Source organism: Megalobrama amblycephala, linkage group LG4 (genome assembly GCF_018812025.1).
Source record: "Megalobrama amblycephala isolate DHTTF-2021 linkage group LG4, ASM1881202v1, whole genome shotgun sequence".
NCBI lineage: Eukaryota > Metazoa > Chordata > Actinopteri > Cypriniformes > Xenocyprididae > Megalobrama > Megalobrama amblycephala.
The window spans coordinates 31,573,760-31,590,581 of record NC_063047.1 but is presented as its reverse complement, the minus strand read 5'-3'; the positions used below and the strand labels follow the sequence as shown (position 1 = coordinate 31,590,581).

Genomic DNA, 16,822 nt, shown 5'->3' with positions numbered 1-16,822 from the left:
AGAATGTTCTAATAGAAACTTAAAACATCCTTTATATATATATAAGAAACTTAAGAAACATTTTTATATATATAAAAATGTTAAAATTACGTTAGGTTCCTGTGACGGGTAGGTTTAGGTGTAGGGAAGGGCTATACTATAGTGACTTTTAAGATTTGGTCAAATAAAATATATGACTTTTAATATGTTGTCTTTGTGGGGTCCGACTAAAGGACCCCATAATGTTATAAATTCCTCATCTTACTAGCTTAGTGGACCCCACAAAGTAGTTTAAACAAGGATGTGTGTCTAACATTGGAAATGTTAGACCTAATTGAATTGAAAGACTTCAAAGTAGGCAATATGTAGCCTACATAAACTGATCAAAACAAGCTAAATCCACCTTGGATTAACAACAACAACAACAACAACAATAAACTGATATTTAACTACATATATTTTAGCAGTTCTTTAGGGAAAAAAACATTTTGCATAATTGATTCTTGATATGATGCCATTAATATAACTTACAATAGTAACTTATAACAATTATGTGTAAATATCCATGAGTCAAATACATGAATAAAATATTTGTGATACTTATAACTAATTAAATGTGAATTAATGATCCGTTAAGTACTGTATATATATATATTTTTTTATTATTAGACATTAAGACATAACATAGAACAATTACACTTTTAACATGACATCCAAAAAGATACTGCATTTAAAGAAATGGGTTTACATTGTACAAGAAAATAAATACAATAAATAAATAATTTTAAAAATATATATAAAAATAAAGAAAGAAAGAAAGAAAGAAAGAAAGAAAGAAAGAAAGAAAGAAAGAAAGAAAGAAAGAAAGAAAGAAAGAAAGAAAGAAAGAAAGAAAAAGAAAATACCAGTTAAATTTTCAAGTAACTTCAATTCTTTGACGAATAAAAGTGTATCTCTACATTTTTGTTATCAATATATTGGAGACACTCAACATAAAAATGAAAATCAATCATAAAGACCTTCAAACAGGGTTTAGAATTATTTCTTTTACTTTTATGAATATTAAATTTACCCAATAAAATCATAAGATTCATCATAAAATTAACAGATGGATTTTTGATTCAAAATATAATATGGCATCTTTGGATGTTAATTCACAATTATAACCAGACTTCTGTAGAATATGAATAGACAAATCTTCCCAGAATTTTTTGGAATGGTAACACAAAAAAGATGTAGAATTCTTTCTGGCTGATCTGAACAAAATGAACATTTTTCATTAATATCCATAAATTCTGATAAAGTATAGTTACTAACATAAATATTATGAAGTACTTTCAGATGTATTTGTTAAGTACTGTATAATGTAACCTTCATTATTATTTTGAGACGTCACATCATCCTCGACCAATCACTGATTTCCGAGTGTGCGCGCGGATCACTTCCTTGTTTTCGGACTTGTCATGATGCGATTGGTTAGAAAGCGTGTCAGCGTTTGAATGGGGCTCTCCGTATCCATTTTTCTGTGATGTACATAGACACTAGCTGTAACAATGGGACCATTAAGAGTTCTGTCCGTCTTTCTGGATTTCATTTTAGTATGTTTCATGTTTGTCCAATGCGGCGCTCGTGACTTGGACTCCAGTTACGTGACATGCGGATCTCTGGTCAAGCTGATGAACACACGGCACAGCGTCAGACTTCACTCGCATGATGTCAAATACGGATCAGGTATAACTGTGGATTATCAGTATGAGGATGAACTTTAACAATTTGGTTAACGCAGCCCACAGAGGATGCTTATGTTGTAGCCGACCATTTAACCTCCCCTTTTTAATCTTTTATTTCACTTATATTGATTATATTATTGTGCTTAGTGCAATAGCAGCTGGTGCATGCATGCATTAGCCAGGAAGCTAATGATGACTAGTAATATTTCCCGTCAGTGATCAGTAAATACTGTATCTGCCTTAACGAAAGCCTTTTATAGACTCTCATTCAGCTCCCAGTGGTTTTATTTTTGCGTTTTATGATATTATGTTTAGCTGAAGGATGCATGTAATCATGACGACAGGTGCACTACAATATACTAAAACAAAGCTGCCATGGTAATACTGTGGTATTCCTTCGAGTGGCTTGAGTTCCTTAGTCTGAAGTTACGTGATTATTTTATAATGTTGGTTTGCTTTTCTTTTTTACATGTTTTAAAATTGTACTATTAACAAAACATATCTTGTGACAACATGCCCCGCTATAGGGCTAATATCTGGCAAATTAACTGTAACTGTATCCAAAGTTAGAAATGTTCATTGAAATTTAACTTTTAGCTAAGACTTCTTCTATATATAATGTATTCAAGTGTGTGTGTGTGTGTGTGTGTGTGTGTGTGTGTGTGTGTGTGTATATATATATATATATATATATATATATATATATATATATATATATATATCAGTGGATCCAGATATTTTAGCAGTTCTTTAGGTAAAAATGTTGAAATTGTGTATAATTATGTATAATTCAAATTTATATAAATTAAAATGTATAATTATATATATGTGTCTATACAGAAATTGACCAAAATAGACCAAAATAATAATGAAAAATAATATTAATTAATTATTATTATTATTATTATTATTATAATTATTAATTATATAAATTATATAAACAATAGTAATCCAGGCCCTCTTGCAAAAGAGATTATACATAAAGAGATAAAAATAAAGAGTTTTTTTATTCTGGTTAAGTAAAGGTTAAATAAAATACATTTATATTTTACTCAGCGGATCCAGATATTTTAGCAGTTCTTTAGGTAAAATGTTTGCATAATTTTCTATATGTATCTAAAAAAAAAAAAAAAAAAACAGAATACCTGCACATTGGATAATAAAAAATATATATAAATTATTATTAATAATAATAATAATAATAGAAATTATTCATAATAAATTGATATTTCACTCAGTGGATCCAGATATTTTAGCAGTTCTTTAGGTAAAAATGTTGAAATTTGTGTATAATTCTGTACAATTAAAAATGTATATAAATAAAAATGTATAATTATCTATATGTGTCTATACAGAAATTGACCAAAATAGCCCACGCTGAATAATAATGAAAAATAATATTAATTAATTATTCTAATCTCTGGCGGATCCAGATATTTAGAAATTTTTTTTATAATTGATTCAAGATATGATACTGTTAATAAAACTTCTGTAACTTATAATTCTAACAATAACTAATTATAATATAACAAAAAAATGAATGTAAATACATAAAATGTTTTTGTGATATTTGATAACTATTTATGAACTATATGTTAATATCATGTTTGTTTGTTTTTAAATGTATTATAAAAAGGTACAATTACATTCTCTGAGTACTATGTAAATAGAGTGGTAAATGAATAGAGAGTCAATTGAGATGTACTGTATACATACATCCTCAAATCGACCAAACATTGTTCACACGATACTCTGCAGGTAGTGGCCAGCAATCAGTGACAGGCGTGGATTCAGCCGACGATGCCAACAGCTACTGGCGTATCCGTGGGAAACCAGACAGCGTTTGTCAGCGCGGGGTGCCCATTCGATGCGGACAGGCCATCCGAATTACACACATGAAGACCGGACGCAACCTACACTCGCATCACTTTAGCTCCCCGCTGTCTAACAACCAGGTAGACCCACACAATATACTCTCCTAACTTAAAGGTGTAGTAAGTGATTTGAAATCACCAAAACAAACACACCCCTACCCAAAAGGATCACACCCATATCTTGATAGCTCCACCCCCAAATTCATGAACATGCTATGCAACACAGGCACCTCCCCCATAATGAGTGGACACACCCCTTACTGCCGAAGTGTGTTTTGGTGTTCTGTCTGATCCACTTTCAGAAATCACTTACTGCACCTTTAACCTACATGTTCAGGTGGCTTGATTTGAATTATATTTCCATTATAACTGTAGAGCATAACGCATAACTGTTTTGTGTTTACAGGAAGTGAGTGCGTTTGGCGAAAACGGAGAAGGAGATGATTTAGATGTATGGACCGTTCAGTGCGGCGAAACATACTGGGAACGTGACGACGCGGTGCGATTTAAACACGTCGGCACTGAGGTTTTCCTCAGTGTTACCGGAGAGCAGTATGGTCATCCAATCAGAGGCCAGCGTGAGGTCCATGGAATGCCCTCACCCAATCAGCATAACTACTGGAAAGTGATGGAGGGGGTTTTTATTCAGCCCAGCAGTGATCCCGTGCACCATGACGAGCTCTGATGATGCCGCTACATTATCGTAGTGAGAACACTGTACAACTGAGAACTCCACTCACACATGCTGTGAAACCCTCTCTATATTTAAACTTTCAGTTTCTTCAAAGTTTTACATTTATTGGTCAAACTCTTATATGCGTGTTGCAATTTTGTCACTTTTTCACATCTGTTTCTGAGACAAAATTCACCCACAAAATGCACATCACAGACAAAAAAAAGACGAAAAGGATTGTTTTACTAGATTTCTTATAATTGGAATTTGTCTTTTTGCACATAAGGGAATAAAATTACATTACAAACCAGGATTTTGGGCCAAAAAATTGTGTGTTTGTATTATTTATATTTAGGTTGGATGATAAATGGAACAATAACTGTTTAATACTGTTTTTGGGCACATGTGGGAAAGATATGAAATGACTGTTTCTGTTTTCTATATAAGTGTAATTCCCAGTAGTTGTTTTTCCCCTCATACTGTATATGACCCAATATGTACATAATTTGGTGAAAGCGTAAATAAATTTTTTTGAAAACATAGGTATTTAAGTTTTTATTTCATTTAAAATAACAAATATAATGGTTTAAATATCCATACAATTTAAAAAATTATGCATGTGAATAATTTCTGAACCCTGTCAATCGTACAGTATTAAGATCTTAAATTATAAATACTGCACACTATCTAAACTGTATGAAGGTTTATACTCTGAAATGACCATTGCTATTACCTTTGAAGGTGATGGCAAGTGTCATTTATTTCTTTTTCCAAATGAAAGATGACACACAGCATCCAAATGGGGGCAGTATTTAGCTACAGTCTTGACAAGTGCTGCATGTAGATTGAGAAGAAGGGAATATCGCTATGAAACGTGAGACGGAAAGTGAGGTAACTGACTAACCGCTACATATTGGAATACAGTAAGCTCCAATAACAAAACTTTGAACTTCTGTATTACCAAATTAAAAACTACTGTTTTGAAATAATTATTTAGTTAAACTGACAGTTAATTATTACAATTTGTTAAAGGGGTAGTTCGCTCAAAAATGAAAATTGTGTCATCATTTACTCACCCTCGAGTTGTTCTATACCTGTATACATTTCTTTGTTCTGCTGAACACAAAGGAAGATATTTTGAAGAAAGTTTGTAACCAAGCAGATTTCGCCCCCCGTTGACTTCCATGGGGGGCGAATGGTATGGTACTATGGTAGTCAGCGGGGGCGAGATTTGCTTGGTTAATATGTTCTTCCAGATATATTTCTTTGTGTTCAGCAGAACAAAGAAATGTATACAGGTTTAGAACAACTTGAGGGTGAGTAGGCCTAAATGATGACACAATTTTCATTTTTGGGTGAACTATCCCTTTAATAAAACGTTGAAACAACTAGCCTGGGGTGAGTTTCCCGAAAGCATCGTTGGTGAACCATGGTCGCAAGTCCCATTGAACTCTATTGGTAACGACGGAACTTACGACCATAGTTCGCTTTGGGAAACGCACCTGCGTTTCCCAAAGCGAACTATGGTCGCAAGTTCCGTAGAGTTCAATGGGACTTACGACCATAGTTCACCAACGATGCTTTCGGGAAACGCACCCCATTCTGATGCGGGATCTATTATTTGTATAAGCAATTTATTGTTTATATAAATAAGTTTTTTTTTTTTTTCAGGTTGAAATTCAAAAATTCAACATGTTTTCGCCTAAATGTTTTCATTAAAAATGGAAGATTCTGAAAGCCTCTTACGCTGTTTGAGGGAGATTTTATATCAATTTATCATAGTTTTACTGTAGGGCCTGCAAGGGTGAGTACAGGCTGTACACTTTTTCTAATGATAAACTATGATTCAGTTCACATTTACATACAAATAAATGTAAATGTGAATTGATAGTTTTACTGTAGGGCCTGCAACTGTAAGGGTGATAGCCTAAGTTGTTCTACTCTTTTATAAAATTATTAGCCTATGTAATTGCCAAAAATCTCCACAGCACTTTACAGACAGACATATTAAGACATAGCCTAATAAAAAAAAAAATTGCTTTGAAATGTTCTCAAACACCTTTAGTTTAAGTACAACATTAAATGTGCATCTATAAATGTTATCAGTAACATGCAGACTAACCAAATAGGCCTAACTATCTAAATTAACTTTTTTTGCATTTTTATAGGGTATTTCAACCATTATAACCTCTTCACTGACTGATGCCGTGGCTTATTCATTCCTTACCATTTGTAAATTTTAATATTTGAATTATGATTCGCCTCAATAAGTTTTGTCATTTCACTTACCATAGTGTTTCCCATCACTGCTGTCCACATGAAGTATGGCCACTGATCTCTATAGTATTGATCTGTGGATATGACACGCCCCCTGAATGATGTCAGGACCAAAGCTCACCCCTTTCTAGTTTAGGAAGATCTTAATACTGAGTTTAGTAATGCAAGAATATACACATAATGATCATTAAGCTGATTAGATGATTAACAGTGTCCCACTTTACCTGCATTTTAGCAGAAACTGTTTGAAGAGACAAATATGTGAAAAGGCTTAACACTTAAAATAACATTACAACACGATGCTCAACATATTATAGTAGGCCTAATTAGAAGAAGTTTCATAAAACGTAGGCTATATATTTAAACCTTTTTTATGCATATTGCTTTAGCCCATTTTTGAACCATCTTAAGCATTATCTAATTGTTTGTGATTTATCAATGAAATATATTTGAGTAGTCAAGCATCTTTAAATGTAAGATAGACCTATTATTTTAATTTCAGTAGCCTATTTGAGCTTGAAAAACACTTGCATCTGCAGCAGGTTATGAAAGACCATTTCCGCCACATAAGAAAAACATGCTAGTCCTACTTAAAAAGTAAAAAATTATGACTTATGTCACAATTTCGACCATTTAATCTCATAATTAAGATTTACCAAAGCATGATATTTTCCTCGTGTGGCTGAAAGGGGCTTCCATAGCGGGTTGAAGTTAATCCTATTTTGTCTCACCAGAAGATGGCGACATAATACAACACAAGGTTTGGGTAGTTCAGCAAGTAGTCAGTCACCTTCTAAACGTGATAATGCTACTTATCAGCTAAACTGAGCTGAATCTGTATTAAAGATCCTTGATTTTATTATCTTCCTATTATGCATGGCACGTCTATCTGTATACATTGCGCTGAATGTGACTTCATTGTCCATTCTACTACATTAATTGCAGCTGTTTGTCGACATATTGTTACTACTCAACATATTAAAAGAGAACCTGTTAACTGGTTGTCAATATTACAGTGCTGTCATCGTATCTTGATTCAGTGCCATAATGCACCAAAGGAGAACCACATGATTTAAATAGCTCAAAAACATAATTTCTCAAGCTCTCTATTGCACTAGTCATAATTAAATTAATAGCTGGATTGAGTATCCACATGGATAGGGTAGCCATGAAAACTCACTCCTCACAGGGTCAAGTGAAGAGCTATGGGGGGGGGGGGGGGGGAACATTGTACTCAAGAGAGGACAAGCATTTAGGTTACAACATAGAGGTGATCGAGGGCTGACCGTGCGAGTGACCAGGAAATTGAAGTGTCTGTGGTCGCAATATTACGCTAAACCACTTCTGTGGGCAGAGTGACTGGATCTGAAATTTGCCTTCAGGAAGTCACCTTGAATGCAGAATTATCCTCATGGCAATTTCAGGAATACAGAAAGGATAAAATAGATATAATTTGTCATATTAGCAGTAAATTCATGCAAATTCATTTTAAAAAGAGTGTTTATTCGTTTAATTTCACACACAATTACACACTCACATACACACAACACTTTATTACAAACAACCTAAGTTGGGTTGAAAATGGACAAACCCAGCGGTTGGGTTAAATGTTTGCCCAAAGTGCTGGGCAGTTTTATTCAACTCATCTGTTATTTAAAAATACTATATGGCCGGCTTAAAATGAACCTAAAAGGGGTTGGAAATTAAAAATCAGACACATAATTACTAGAGGCAACAATACTAATCAAAAGGTGAACATTTATTAATAAGCAATTTAATAAATGTTTATTGTTTAATTATTTTTCATTAAACTTATTAATAAATGTTCATTTCCAACATATTTTAGGTTCATTTTAAGCAAGCAATAAAGTACATTTTAGTTGAGTTAACTAAAACTACCCAGCTGGTTGGGCAAACATTTAACCCAATCGCTGGGTTTGTCCATTTTCAAGCCAAAGATTTTTATGTTGGTCTACCTTTATGAGGACATTCCATATAGGCGTAATGGTTTTTAAACTGTACAAATTGTATATCCCACTACACTAACCCAACCCCTAAACCTACCCATCACAGAAAAGCGTATGCATTTTTACATTTTTAGTATTTTCAAGCCATTTTAATTACGAGGACTCAGAAAATGTCATAAACCACGTTTACATTGTAATACCAGTGTAATACCCATGTCATTACACAAATTTGTGTCCTTATAAATCCTATAAACATGCACGCGCACACATACACACACACATATAGTGGATAAAAAGAGTGTAGATATTCAACAAGCATTTGGAGATACAAGATCAGAATAAAACTGGGAATTAATAAAATGCAATCATAAATATTGTCAAGCAACTATAACATATCTCATATACTGTATGTATATATCTATACAAGGTAAAATACTGTTAAATGCAAGTAAAAATTGTCATGGATAGTCTGACATCTCTGAAAATACAATAAAATATTGTATGAGTTGCTGCCATACACATTCAAAAAATAAAATAAAATGCAATTTAATTTCACAAACAGGCAATATTTTTTAAACAGCATTTAAATGAAAGAAGAAAAAAAACACATTTACTTATTTAATGCATTATTTTCTTTTATTGAAGACTGGTAATGTACAAAGCCAATCATAATGAAACTAACATCAAAGGTACGGACAGATTAGTGGCTCAGCTCATTAAACCATGCAGGAGAAGCATGTTATTTCTGGTAAATAAGGGATACGTGTGTGTGTTTGGTGGTCTGGTCCAGTGAACTGATGCCCTTTCATTATTGCACTGCTAGCTGCAGCTCCCACAGTAGTGCAACAGGGAAAGAGTGTCAGGCAACAGACAGCAAGCACTGAGGAAAACAAGGGGATCAAAAACATGCTCACACAAACAGATCATGAATCTCATTCTTCTACCACAAACTTTTATTTAGAAGGTTTTGTTTGCTAAATAGCCAAATACTTGCAAGCTATTTCAGGAGGTCTAAACAATAAAATGCTCATTCAACAGCCTTTGATGCACCTGCCAGTCTCAATACAAGAAATGCTTTCCCATCCCTTTCATAATGGCCATTTTTCAGACCTCTACACAGCTTCCACATAATACTGCATACACAGACGCACTCAAGGTTAACCTATTGATTATTGGATCACGATGACATTAACTAAATTATAACAATTTGAAACCACATAGAGAGCTAGAATTTCATACAAACCAGTCGCATAATGAAATGTTGCATTTCATTTGCTTTGCATTGATTTAATGTTGAACTGCATGGTTGGTTGAAACGCACCACGTCTGAGCATTTAACGTATTATAATAAAGGATATTCGGTTGATATGTTCAGCTGTCAATAGTAGGGTATAACGGTACACAAACATGACGGTTACCTCGATTTTGAAGTCACGGTTCGGTACAGCTGTACAGCAATTCAAACTAAAAGATAAAATTGCTTTTTTTTTCTTAAACTTTTTTTTTTTTGAACAAATGTGTATCTCGGTTTAAATAAATTCAATTATAAATAAAATTTTATCAAGGATAAAAAAATATATATATCTTTGTTAATGCTGTAAACTATATAGAGAGCCCTTACTTACACATACGTTTACAATTGACAACAGAGTCCAAATTATTAAATTCAGTTGCTATTCATTTTTAGATAGACCTAATAATCAACACTCAAAAAACAAACAAACATATAAATTGCACATAAGGAAGATTTTGCATTAACTTCTAAATCTAATTATAAAGTTAATTTTCCACTCCAATTCATTTTTAAATATAATAATTTACACAGTGGCTGTCAGAACTTGTTTTCATGTCAAATGTATTTAAACACATTAAATAAATCAAGACATTACTAACAGGTTAAGTAAATAGTGCATATATACGAAATGCAATTCTCTAGAGTTAATTTCTCTAGTGAACTAATTGCTATCTACACTAAATAAATGCCTGAGGAAAATGTAATGCTACGTGAGATATTATTCAATAGCTCTTTTATTGATATCTTTCCACAGTTGAAACACTGGTTGAGAGGTTACATGTAAACATACCATCATCGTCTCTTCTTCTTCTGCGCTTTTTCTGGTAGCAAACAGTGTTGCATTACCATAAGCGCCCCCTTCTGGATTGGAGTGTGGATCGCCAGTGACTGACTGTATTTGTCGTGTGACTGCATGCACTGAACCGTGATGTCCGTACCGTGATATACATGTACCGTTACAACCCCAAGTCAATAGTCAGTTTTTCACTCAAGCATGTATTTTTTGGAAATCATAAAATCTGCAAAACAGTTGGCTTGACATTAACAATTTTAGATAAATATGGCCAATAGAGAAGCCAATGAGATTAGTAACTTTTGAAATATGAGTGTTGAATTGTTTATTTCCCCTGGCCTGAGAGGTTGGGAAGGTAACAGCATGATCAGCACAAAATGTGTATTATCAAAAACACAGAAAGAATACAAATAAAAATGTTTCTTTCTAAAGACATTGACCTGGCAAAAAAGCTGCTTTAGAATGCACAATAAAATAAAGTATAGCCCGAGTCTATTAGTGTTGCTTAAAATTAGTCATTTTTCGGCTGCGCAAAGGACAGCATGTTCTCTGACATAATGACATAATTCATATTAGACAAGGTTTAAATGTAATCATTGTTACAGTGCATGATTCACTCAAGTGTTTACTCTGCTAAAAGCAAGCTATCTACAACCACAACGAAATGTTTGTGGGCCATTTTGTTTTAATATTAAACAGGTGTTATTTATTTTATTTCAAATGAAATTGTTTAGAGCAGCAAAACCCCATTCTTTCTCCACAAAAAAAAAAAAAGATTGACTGAGAGATTGAGATCTTGTTGAGCCTCAGCATAAAATCATTGCACATTTTAATAAAAATGACAAAGGACAATGAAATTCTTGAATGTTCCTGAAATTGCAGATTACCCTTAAAGTCAAGACCCTATAAGCAATATTGCACTACTCCATAAACAGTGAAAAAAGCAGAGGCAATATTGATAGGGTCTCGCCTGCAAGATGCATTTATCATGATAATCGCACAGCACTTTAGGGAAAAGATAACACGGCTGTGCAAAACACAATATCTAGGGGTTTGAATCCCTAAATGGGGAGACCGAAAATGGTTCCTGCTCTACAACACATGATACGCAAACCTCTTTGTGACATCTGACCCTTCACATGCAGCGAGGAACAGCCTACACACAAACCAGCCTTTATGATGCCAAATGAAATGCTGTTCATTTCAATATTCATTTCATTTAAGCAGAATTAAATTTAGTTTATTTCCTGCTAAAGAAATCATTTATTATAAGATGTTCTAGCAAAACTAATAAGAGATGCTTTCATCCTTATTAATGAAATTGAATCTTTGTGTAAAAAAATTAAGACTATTTATAATCATATAGACAAAAATACATTCTCATTCTCATGCATGTATACCTTGCTGACATTTTTTTTTTCTTTTTCTTTTTTTTCAAACACCATTTTCAGCACATCTGGCATTTTAAATGAGCTATACTTAAAAACAATCATCTTCTCAAGATAACTAATGACCAAAAAAACGCATGCCATCAATAAATTCATCAATTCTTCCAAAGACACGCTTGTGTACTGACACGGATTTTCAGATATGAGAAACACTGACTGGAAAGCATATTGTAGGCCCTTTGGTTATCTGCGTCCAAAAGCAGTCTTGGTGCTCTGCAATTCCACGCATACCAGCTTCTGCCTTGGAGTTAACGACATGCTCCAACAGGATGTTTTTTTTCTCCTTTGGGAATTTCACATTGAACTCACATGCATGATCTTACTTGCCCCCCTCGGTAATAAAACACGTTAAACAATTTACCAATCAGGTTTCATGCAGTGAAAATGTTGAATCAAGACAACAGGGCGAGAAAACGACACCCTAAAAGATACGAACGATTTGTGAGTGTATCAGCTGACCACACTGACCAGTAGTGGTCTTGTAATAGAACGTTACACGCTGTGAGGTAACAGCCTGTACTATGCAAACACGCTCTATTTTAGAACAACGAATTCGTATGGCGATTCTAAATCTATATTAGTTCTGCATAAGAATATAGAACGCGCTACTAAACCTGCAAGTGAAAAAAAACTTACCACCTGAAGGTGCCCTCATATGAAGCTTGAAGCTTCAAAGCCCACTAGCTCAGAGCTGAACTGGGATCATGAGAAGAGAGGAGCTGTAGGCCTCAGTATGCTATATAGTACGCTGCGCATGCGCGTTGCTGTGTGTAGCGCAACATTCCTCATACACCCAGTTCAGACCGGTGAGTCTCAAGCCTACCTTATATTGTGGAGCCGCTGTGTGTGCGGGTCAATGACAAATGTTCGATATGCTAAAAAGGAGAAATCTTTTAAAGGTCTAGCTTAAAACACGTGGGCCAAGTTCGAAGTTCTTATGCATTTTTTAAAAAAAACGTTTATACATCTTTTTTTTCTAGCAAAAAAAATTAATATATATATATATATATATATATATATATATATATATATATATATATATATATATATATATATATATATATATATATATATATATATAGGCAACCAATAGGCTAAATTACACTTGGGGGTTTTTTTATAAAAAAAATAAATAAATAACCATCAGTTTTGGAAATACTTATAGGAATCCACGTGAATGTACACAACTTAATCGTTCTATTCAAAAATATATAAATTAATAATAATACAATTCATGACATTTATTTATTTATTCATTTTTTAAATATCATGAATATCAAAATGTATTAAGTTTATTAAGACGTAGGGTTAGGCCTATTTCGTTTGAACAAATGCATGCATTTAGCTACATATATATAAAAAAGATTTTAAAAATTAACCTTCACAGTCAAATCAAATGAGGGTTTACTTTAAATGGTTCCTCTCTGCGTTTCTTGTCACATGACAACAAAATGGTTCCTGCGTGTTGATTAAGACACACTTTATAAATAGCTTATTAATAAAAATAATAAGAAAAGATTGTGCCAGATTACTTATGTCAATATTGCTTTTTAAAAATAATTTCAGTCTTTAAATTGAAGGGCTTTTTCCTTACATTTTTATTTTATTATTATTAATAATTTATTCTTTGCAATCTTATAAATTACGCCATTTATAGTGCAAAAAAAAAAACATAAGAATAATATCAAAAATAATGTTCATCATGAAAGAGACTTTATATGCATTTAATCTATTTTATTTAAAAATATGCATCACGCCATTGACTCGTGCATAGATACAAAGTCTGTGTGTGTTGCGCCTGTGTATTCACACACACCGAACTGCTTACCAATCATTATAGGCAACCAATAGGCTAGATGACACTTCGTTTGGCCAGATGTCCGTTCTTTTGATGAGACAACCAAAAAGTTAAACTTGCATAACCTTGCAGATACTGACCAAGAGTAAAATGTCACTATGGGCGACCTCCCCTCCTCACATTCCCTCCCTTTCCTCCCCTCTTGGAAAGGGACCTGCCCCCTACATTCCTTACAAATAGTCCCATCCCCCACCGATCTGGCTCAAACAAGAGAATCATCCCTTCCTTCTGCCTTCTGGAAGAGCTCCTTCATTATAAATAAAAATCTAAATATATGGTCACACACCTACCAGTTCTGTTTAGTTGCTACATTACAGGGAAGTGGAAGCATTGGTGGTTACAAATACTTGCTTAATTCTCGCAGCATTGATTAATATACAGTATATTTAAGTTTAAGCGTAAAAACACACCAATTGCTTTACAACAAATAGCTTAAATATCTAATATGAGAGAGATGGGGGGAAAAAAGATTAAACAATAAACACGAACTTTAATTGCATGAAAATGAAAAGTATTTAATTAAATCCTAAAGAATAAAAATGCAGAATACAATTATTTACATTACATTACATAATTTACCTCAGACAAAAAAAAAGTATTCTGAAAAGGAAATAAAGATAATTCAACACGTTGCTGTAGACTAAACATCCTTAGGATGCATATTAAAAAACAAAACTGAAAAAGGACGTTCATAAGAGGACATTATTATTGATAATAGTGGCTGTGTTGTGAACGTGTCGCGCGCTAGTGACATTTACGAATCGACGAAAACACACAAAAGGGCGTTTAGATGATTATTTACGTCCGCTCCTTCTATCCACTGCTTTTCTACACCTCACTGCCAGCAGGCCTCACACAGAAGTTCCCGAAATATGCAAAAGGTTGAGAAACTCACTTCAAAGCATTGTTGGAGTGTTACTTAATCGAACACGTGGTTTTCAATGCAAACGAAGACGACCTCAGTCGTACAAAATGTTCTTTCGAAGGAGGCGTGGTCTGTAGGCATTTTCAAATAAGTGGAAAAACCTGGTGTCACAGATATACCATAGGTCAAATACTGCAGTTCACACGCCTGGTGCATGCTCTACAACAATGCAGTTTGTGGATGAAACGTCGTGCACACATCTGGGCCTATACGTCTAGGTGGTCTAGACTCCCCTTTTCGCCAGTTGAAATACTACCCGAACGCCCTTAACCATAAACCGCTTGCCCCAGCTCTGTTAGTGGGTGAGTAGGCGAAAGCCGAATGCAATGACAATACTATTGCACTGCTTGAGTAGATGGTTCAGTAGTGCAACATCGTCAAAGCAACAGACCTTAGCACAGCCGAAACGCATGGGCCACCTCTGAACAGGCCTTGAATACAACAGTGCCGAAATCATTCGTCACAGTTGCAGTTAGTCAAGTGAATTTATTAAAAAACGAGGTATATACATACACATATATATATATATATATATATATATATATATATATATATATATATATATATATATATATATATATATATATATATAAATATATAAAGTAATAGGTATGCTTGAAGTTAATAAACAAGTCTTTACGCTTTAATGGGCACCTATTTCGCTTCTTTTTATTTTACTCGAGCGCGTGCTGCATTTGTTGCCCAAACGCCATTTTCACGTCATAATACGTCTTATAAAATCAATTCATTACACCTGTTATATCAATCATGAAATATAGACGAATACACACACGTACTATTAGCGAACTGAGGGTGGGAGAACTTGAAAGCTTATAGGGGAGGGGTGGTGGTTACTTTTCTTTCTTTTCCTCTTTTTTTTTGTCAGCCAATGCCCTTTTAATATTGCACTGCTCATCTGACTGCACAGTAGTACAACAGAAAAAGGGCCCTGGTCAACAACAGCAAAGAAACTGAACACAGGGTGTGTTATAAATAATGGTTTATGCTTAAAACTGCATTTATCAAAATGACACATGCCCCACACAGAGCGAGTACACGAAATGACTGGGGTATTTTAACAATTAAAGCAATTCATGTTTCCCATACGATTGAGTCTAAGAAAAATAAAGAGCACTGAAGGGCAAAAAATAATTATAATACATTAAAAATCTTCCAAATGAGGTATGCTGGCTGTTATTAGAGCTTAGGCTGAGGAAAACAACACACGTGTAATTAAAGAAAACCAAGCAGAACGTGGCACAATCTCCAAATTAGCATTTACATTTAACAGCAATGGTTTTTCATACAATGTCAACAGCAAATCACGATGAACACACTGCTTTGGAGTAGTAAGATACGAAGGAAGAGGATGAAAATAGGGCAAAGAGCACATTCCGCCATACAAGTACGAGGAACCTTCCTTTAATACGTATTATTCTTGTCCCCTTTGCCAAAGTGGCAATTTGAAACCCCCCTGGTTAGGGGACAAGGTGAGGGGGCGGGAGCTCCTTAAGGTTGTTATTTTCAATGCATACATTAGCAGTGTTTTTGGACACTTGGAGGGGAACATTTTGAATGTTTCCTAAAATAAACATTTATGTTTGTCTGAGATGTGAAGGTTAATTCGAACTATACCAATAATACTTTAATGACGAGCTAAAAACACACACATTTATACACAACCTCGTGCAAGCCTCCAGTACAATTTTACGCATTACTTACAGGATTTGCAGAAATTGGTAGACACAATATTTTTTTCCCAACAAGGATGGTAGTGTAAACAGCCTCGTTTTCAATGCATTCAGGAATATAATATCCATAAGCACAGCATTTGAGCATTGCAAAAAAAATTGTAGCCTACATTTTCAGTTTTTTTGTTTATATAGTCTTCAAACCTTGAGCTGCGATATTTCAAAAAGTGGCACATCGTGTTTCTACTTCTCTATTTTTTTTCTTTATTTTAATCCCCAAATCTGTTATTTTACAGTTTTTGATCTGTGTAGA

General features: G+C 33.9%; 1 protein-coding gene across 1 annotated transcript; it reads left to right on the top strand.

Annotated features, from left to right (window-relative positions):
• Positions 1-1,435: 1,435 nt before the first annotated feature.
• On the top strand, positions 1,436-4,798 carry sdf2l1 (stromal cell-derived factor 2-like 1). Its single transcript, XM_048188877.1, has 3 exons — positions 1,436-1,710; positions 3,468-3,664; positions 3,990-4,798. The coding sequence occupies exons 1-3, from the start codon at positions 1,533-1,535 to the stop codon at positions 4,266-4,268; spliced, it is 654 nt and encodes a 217-aa protein (XP_048044834.1). The 5' UTR covers positions 1,436-1,532; the 3' UTR covers positions 4,269-4,798.
• Positions 4,799-16,822: the final 12,024 nt, after the last annotated feature.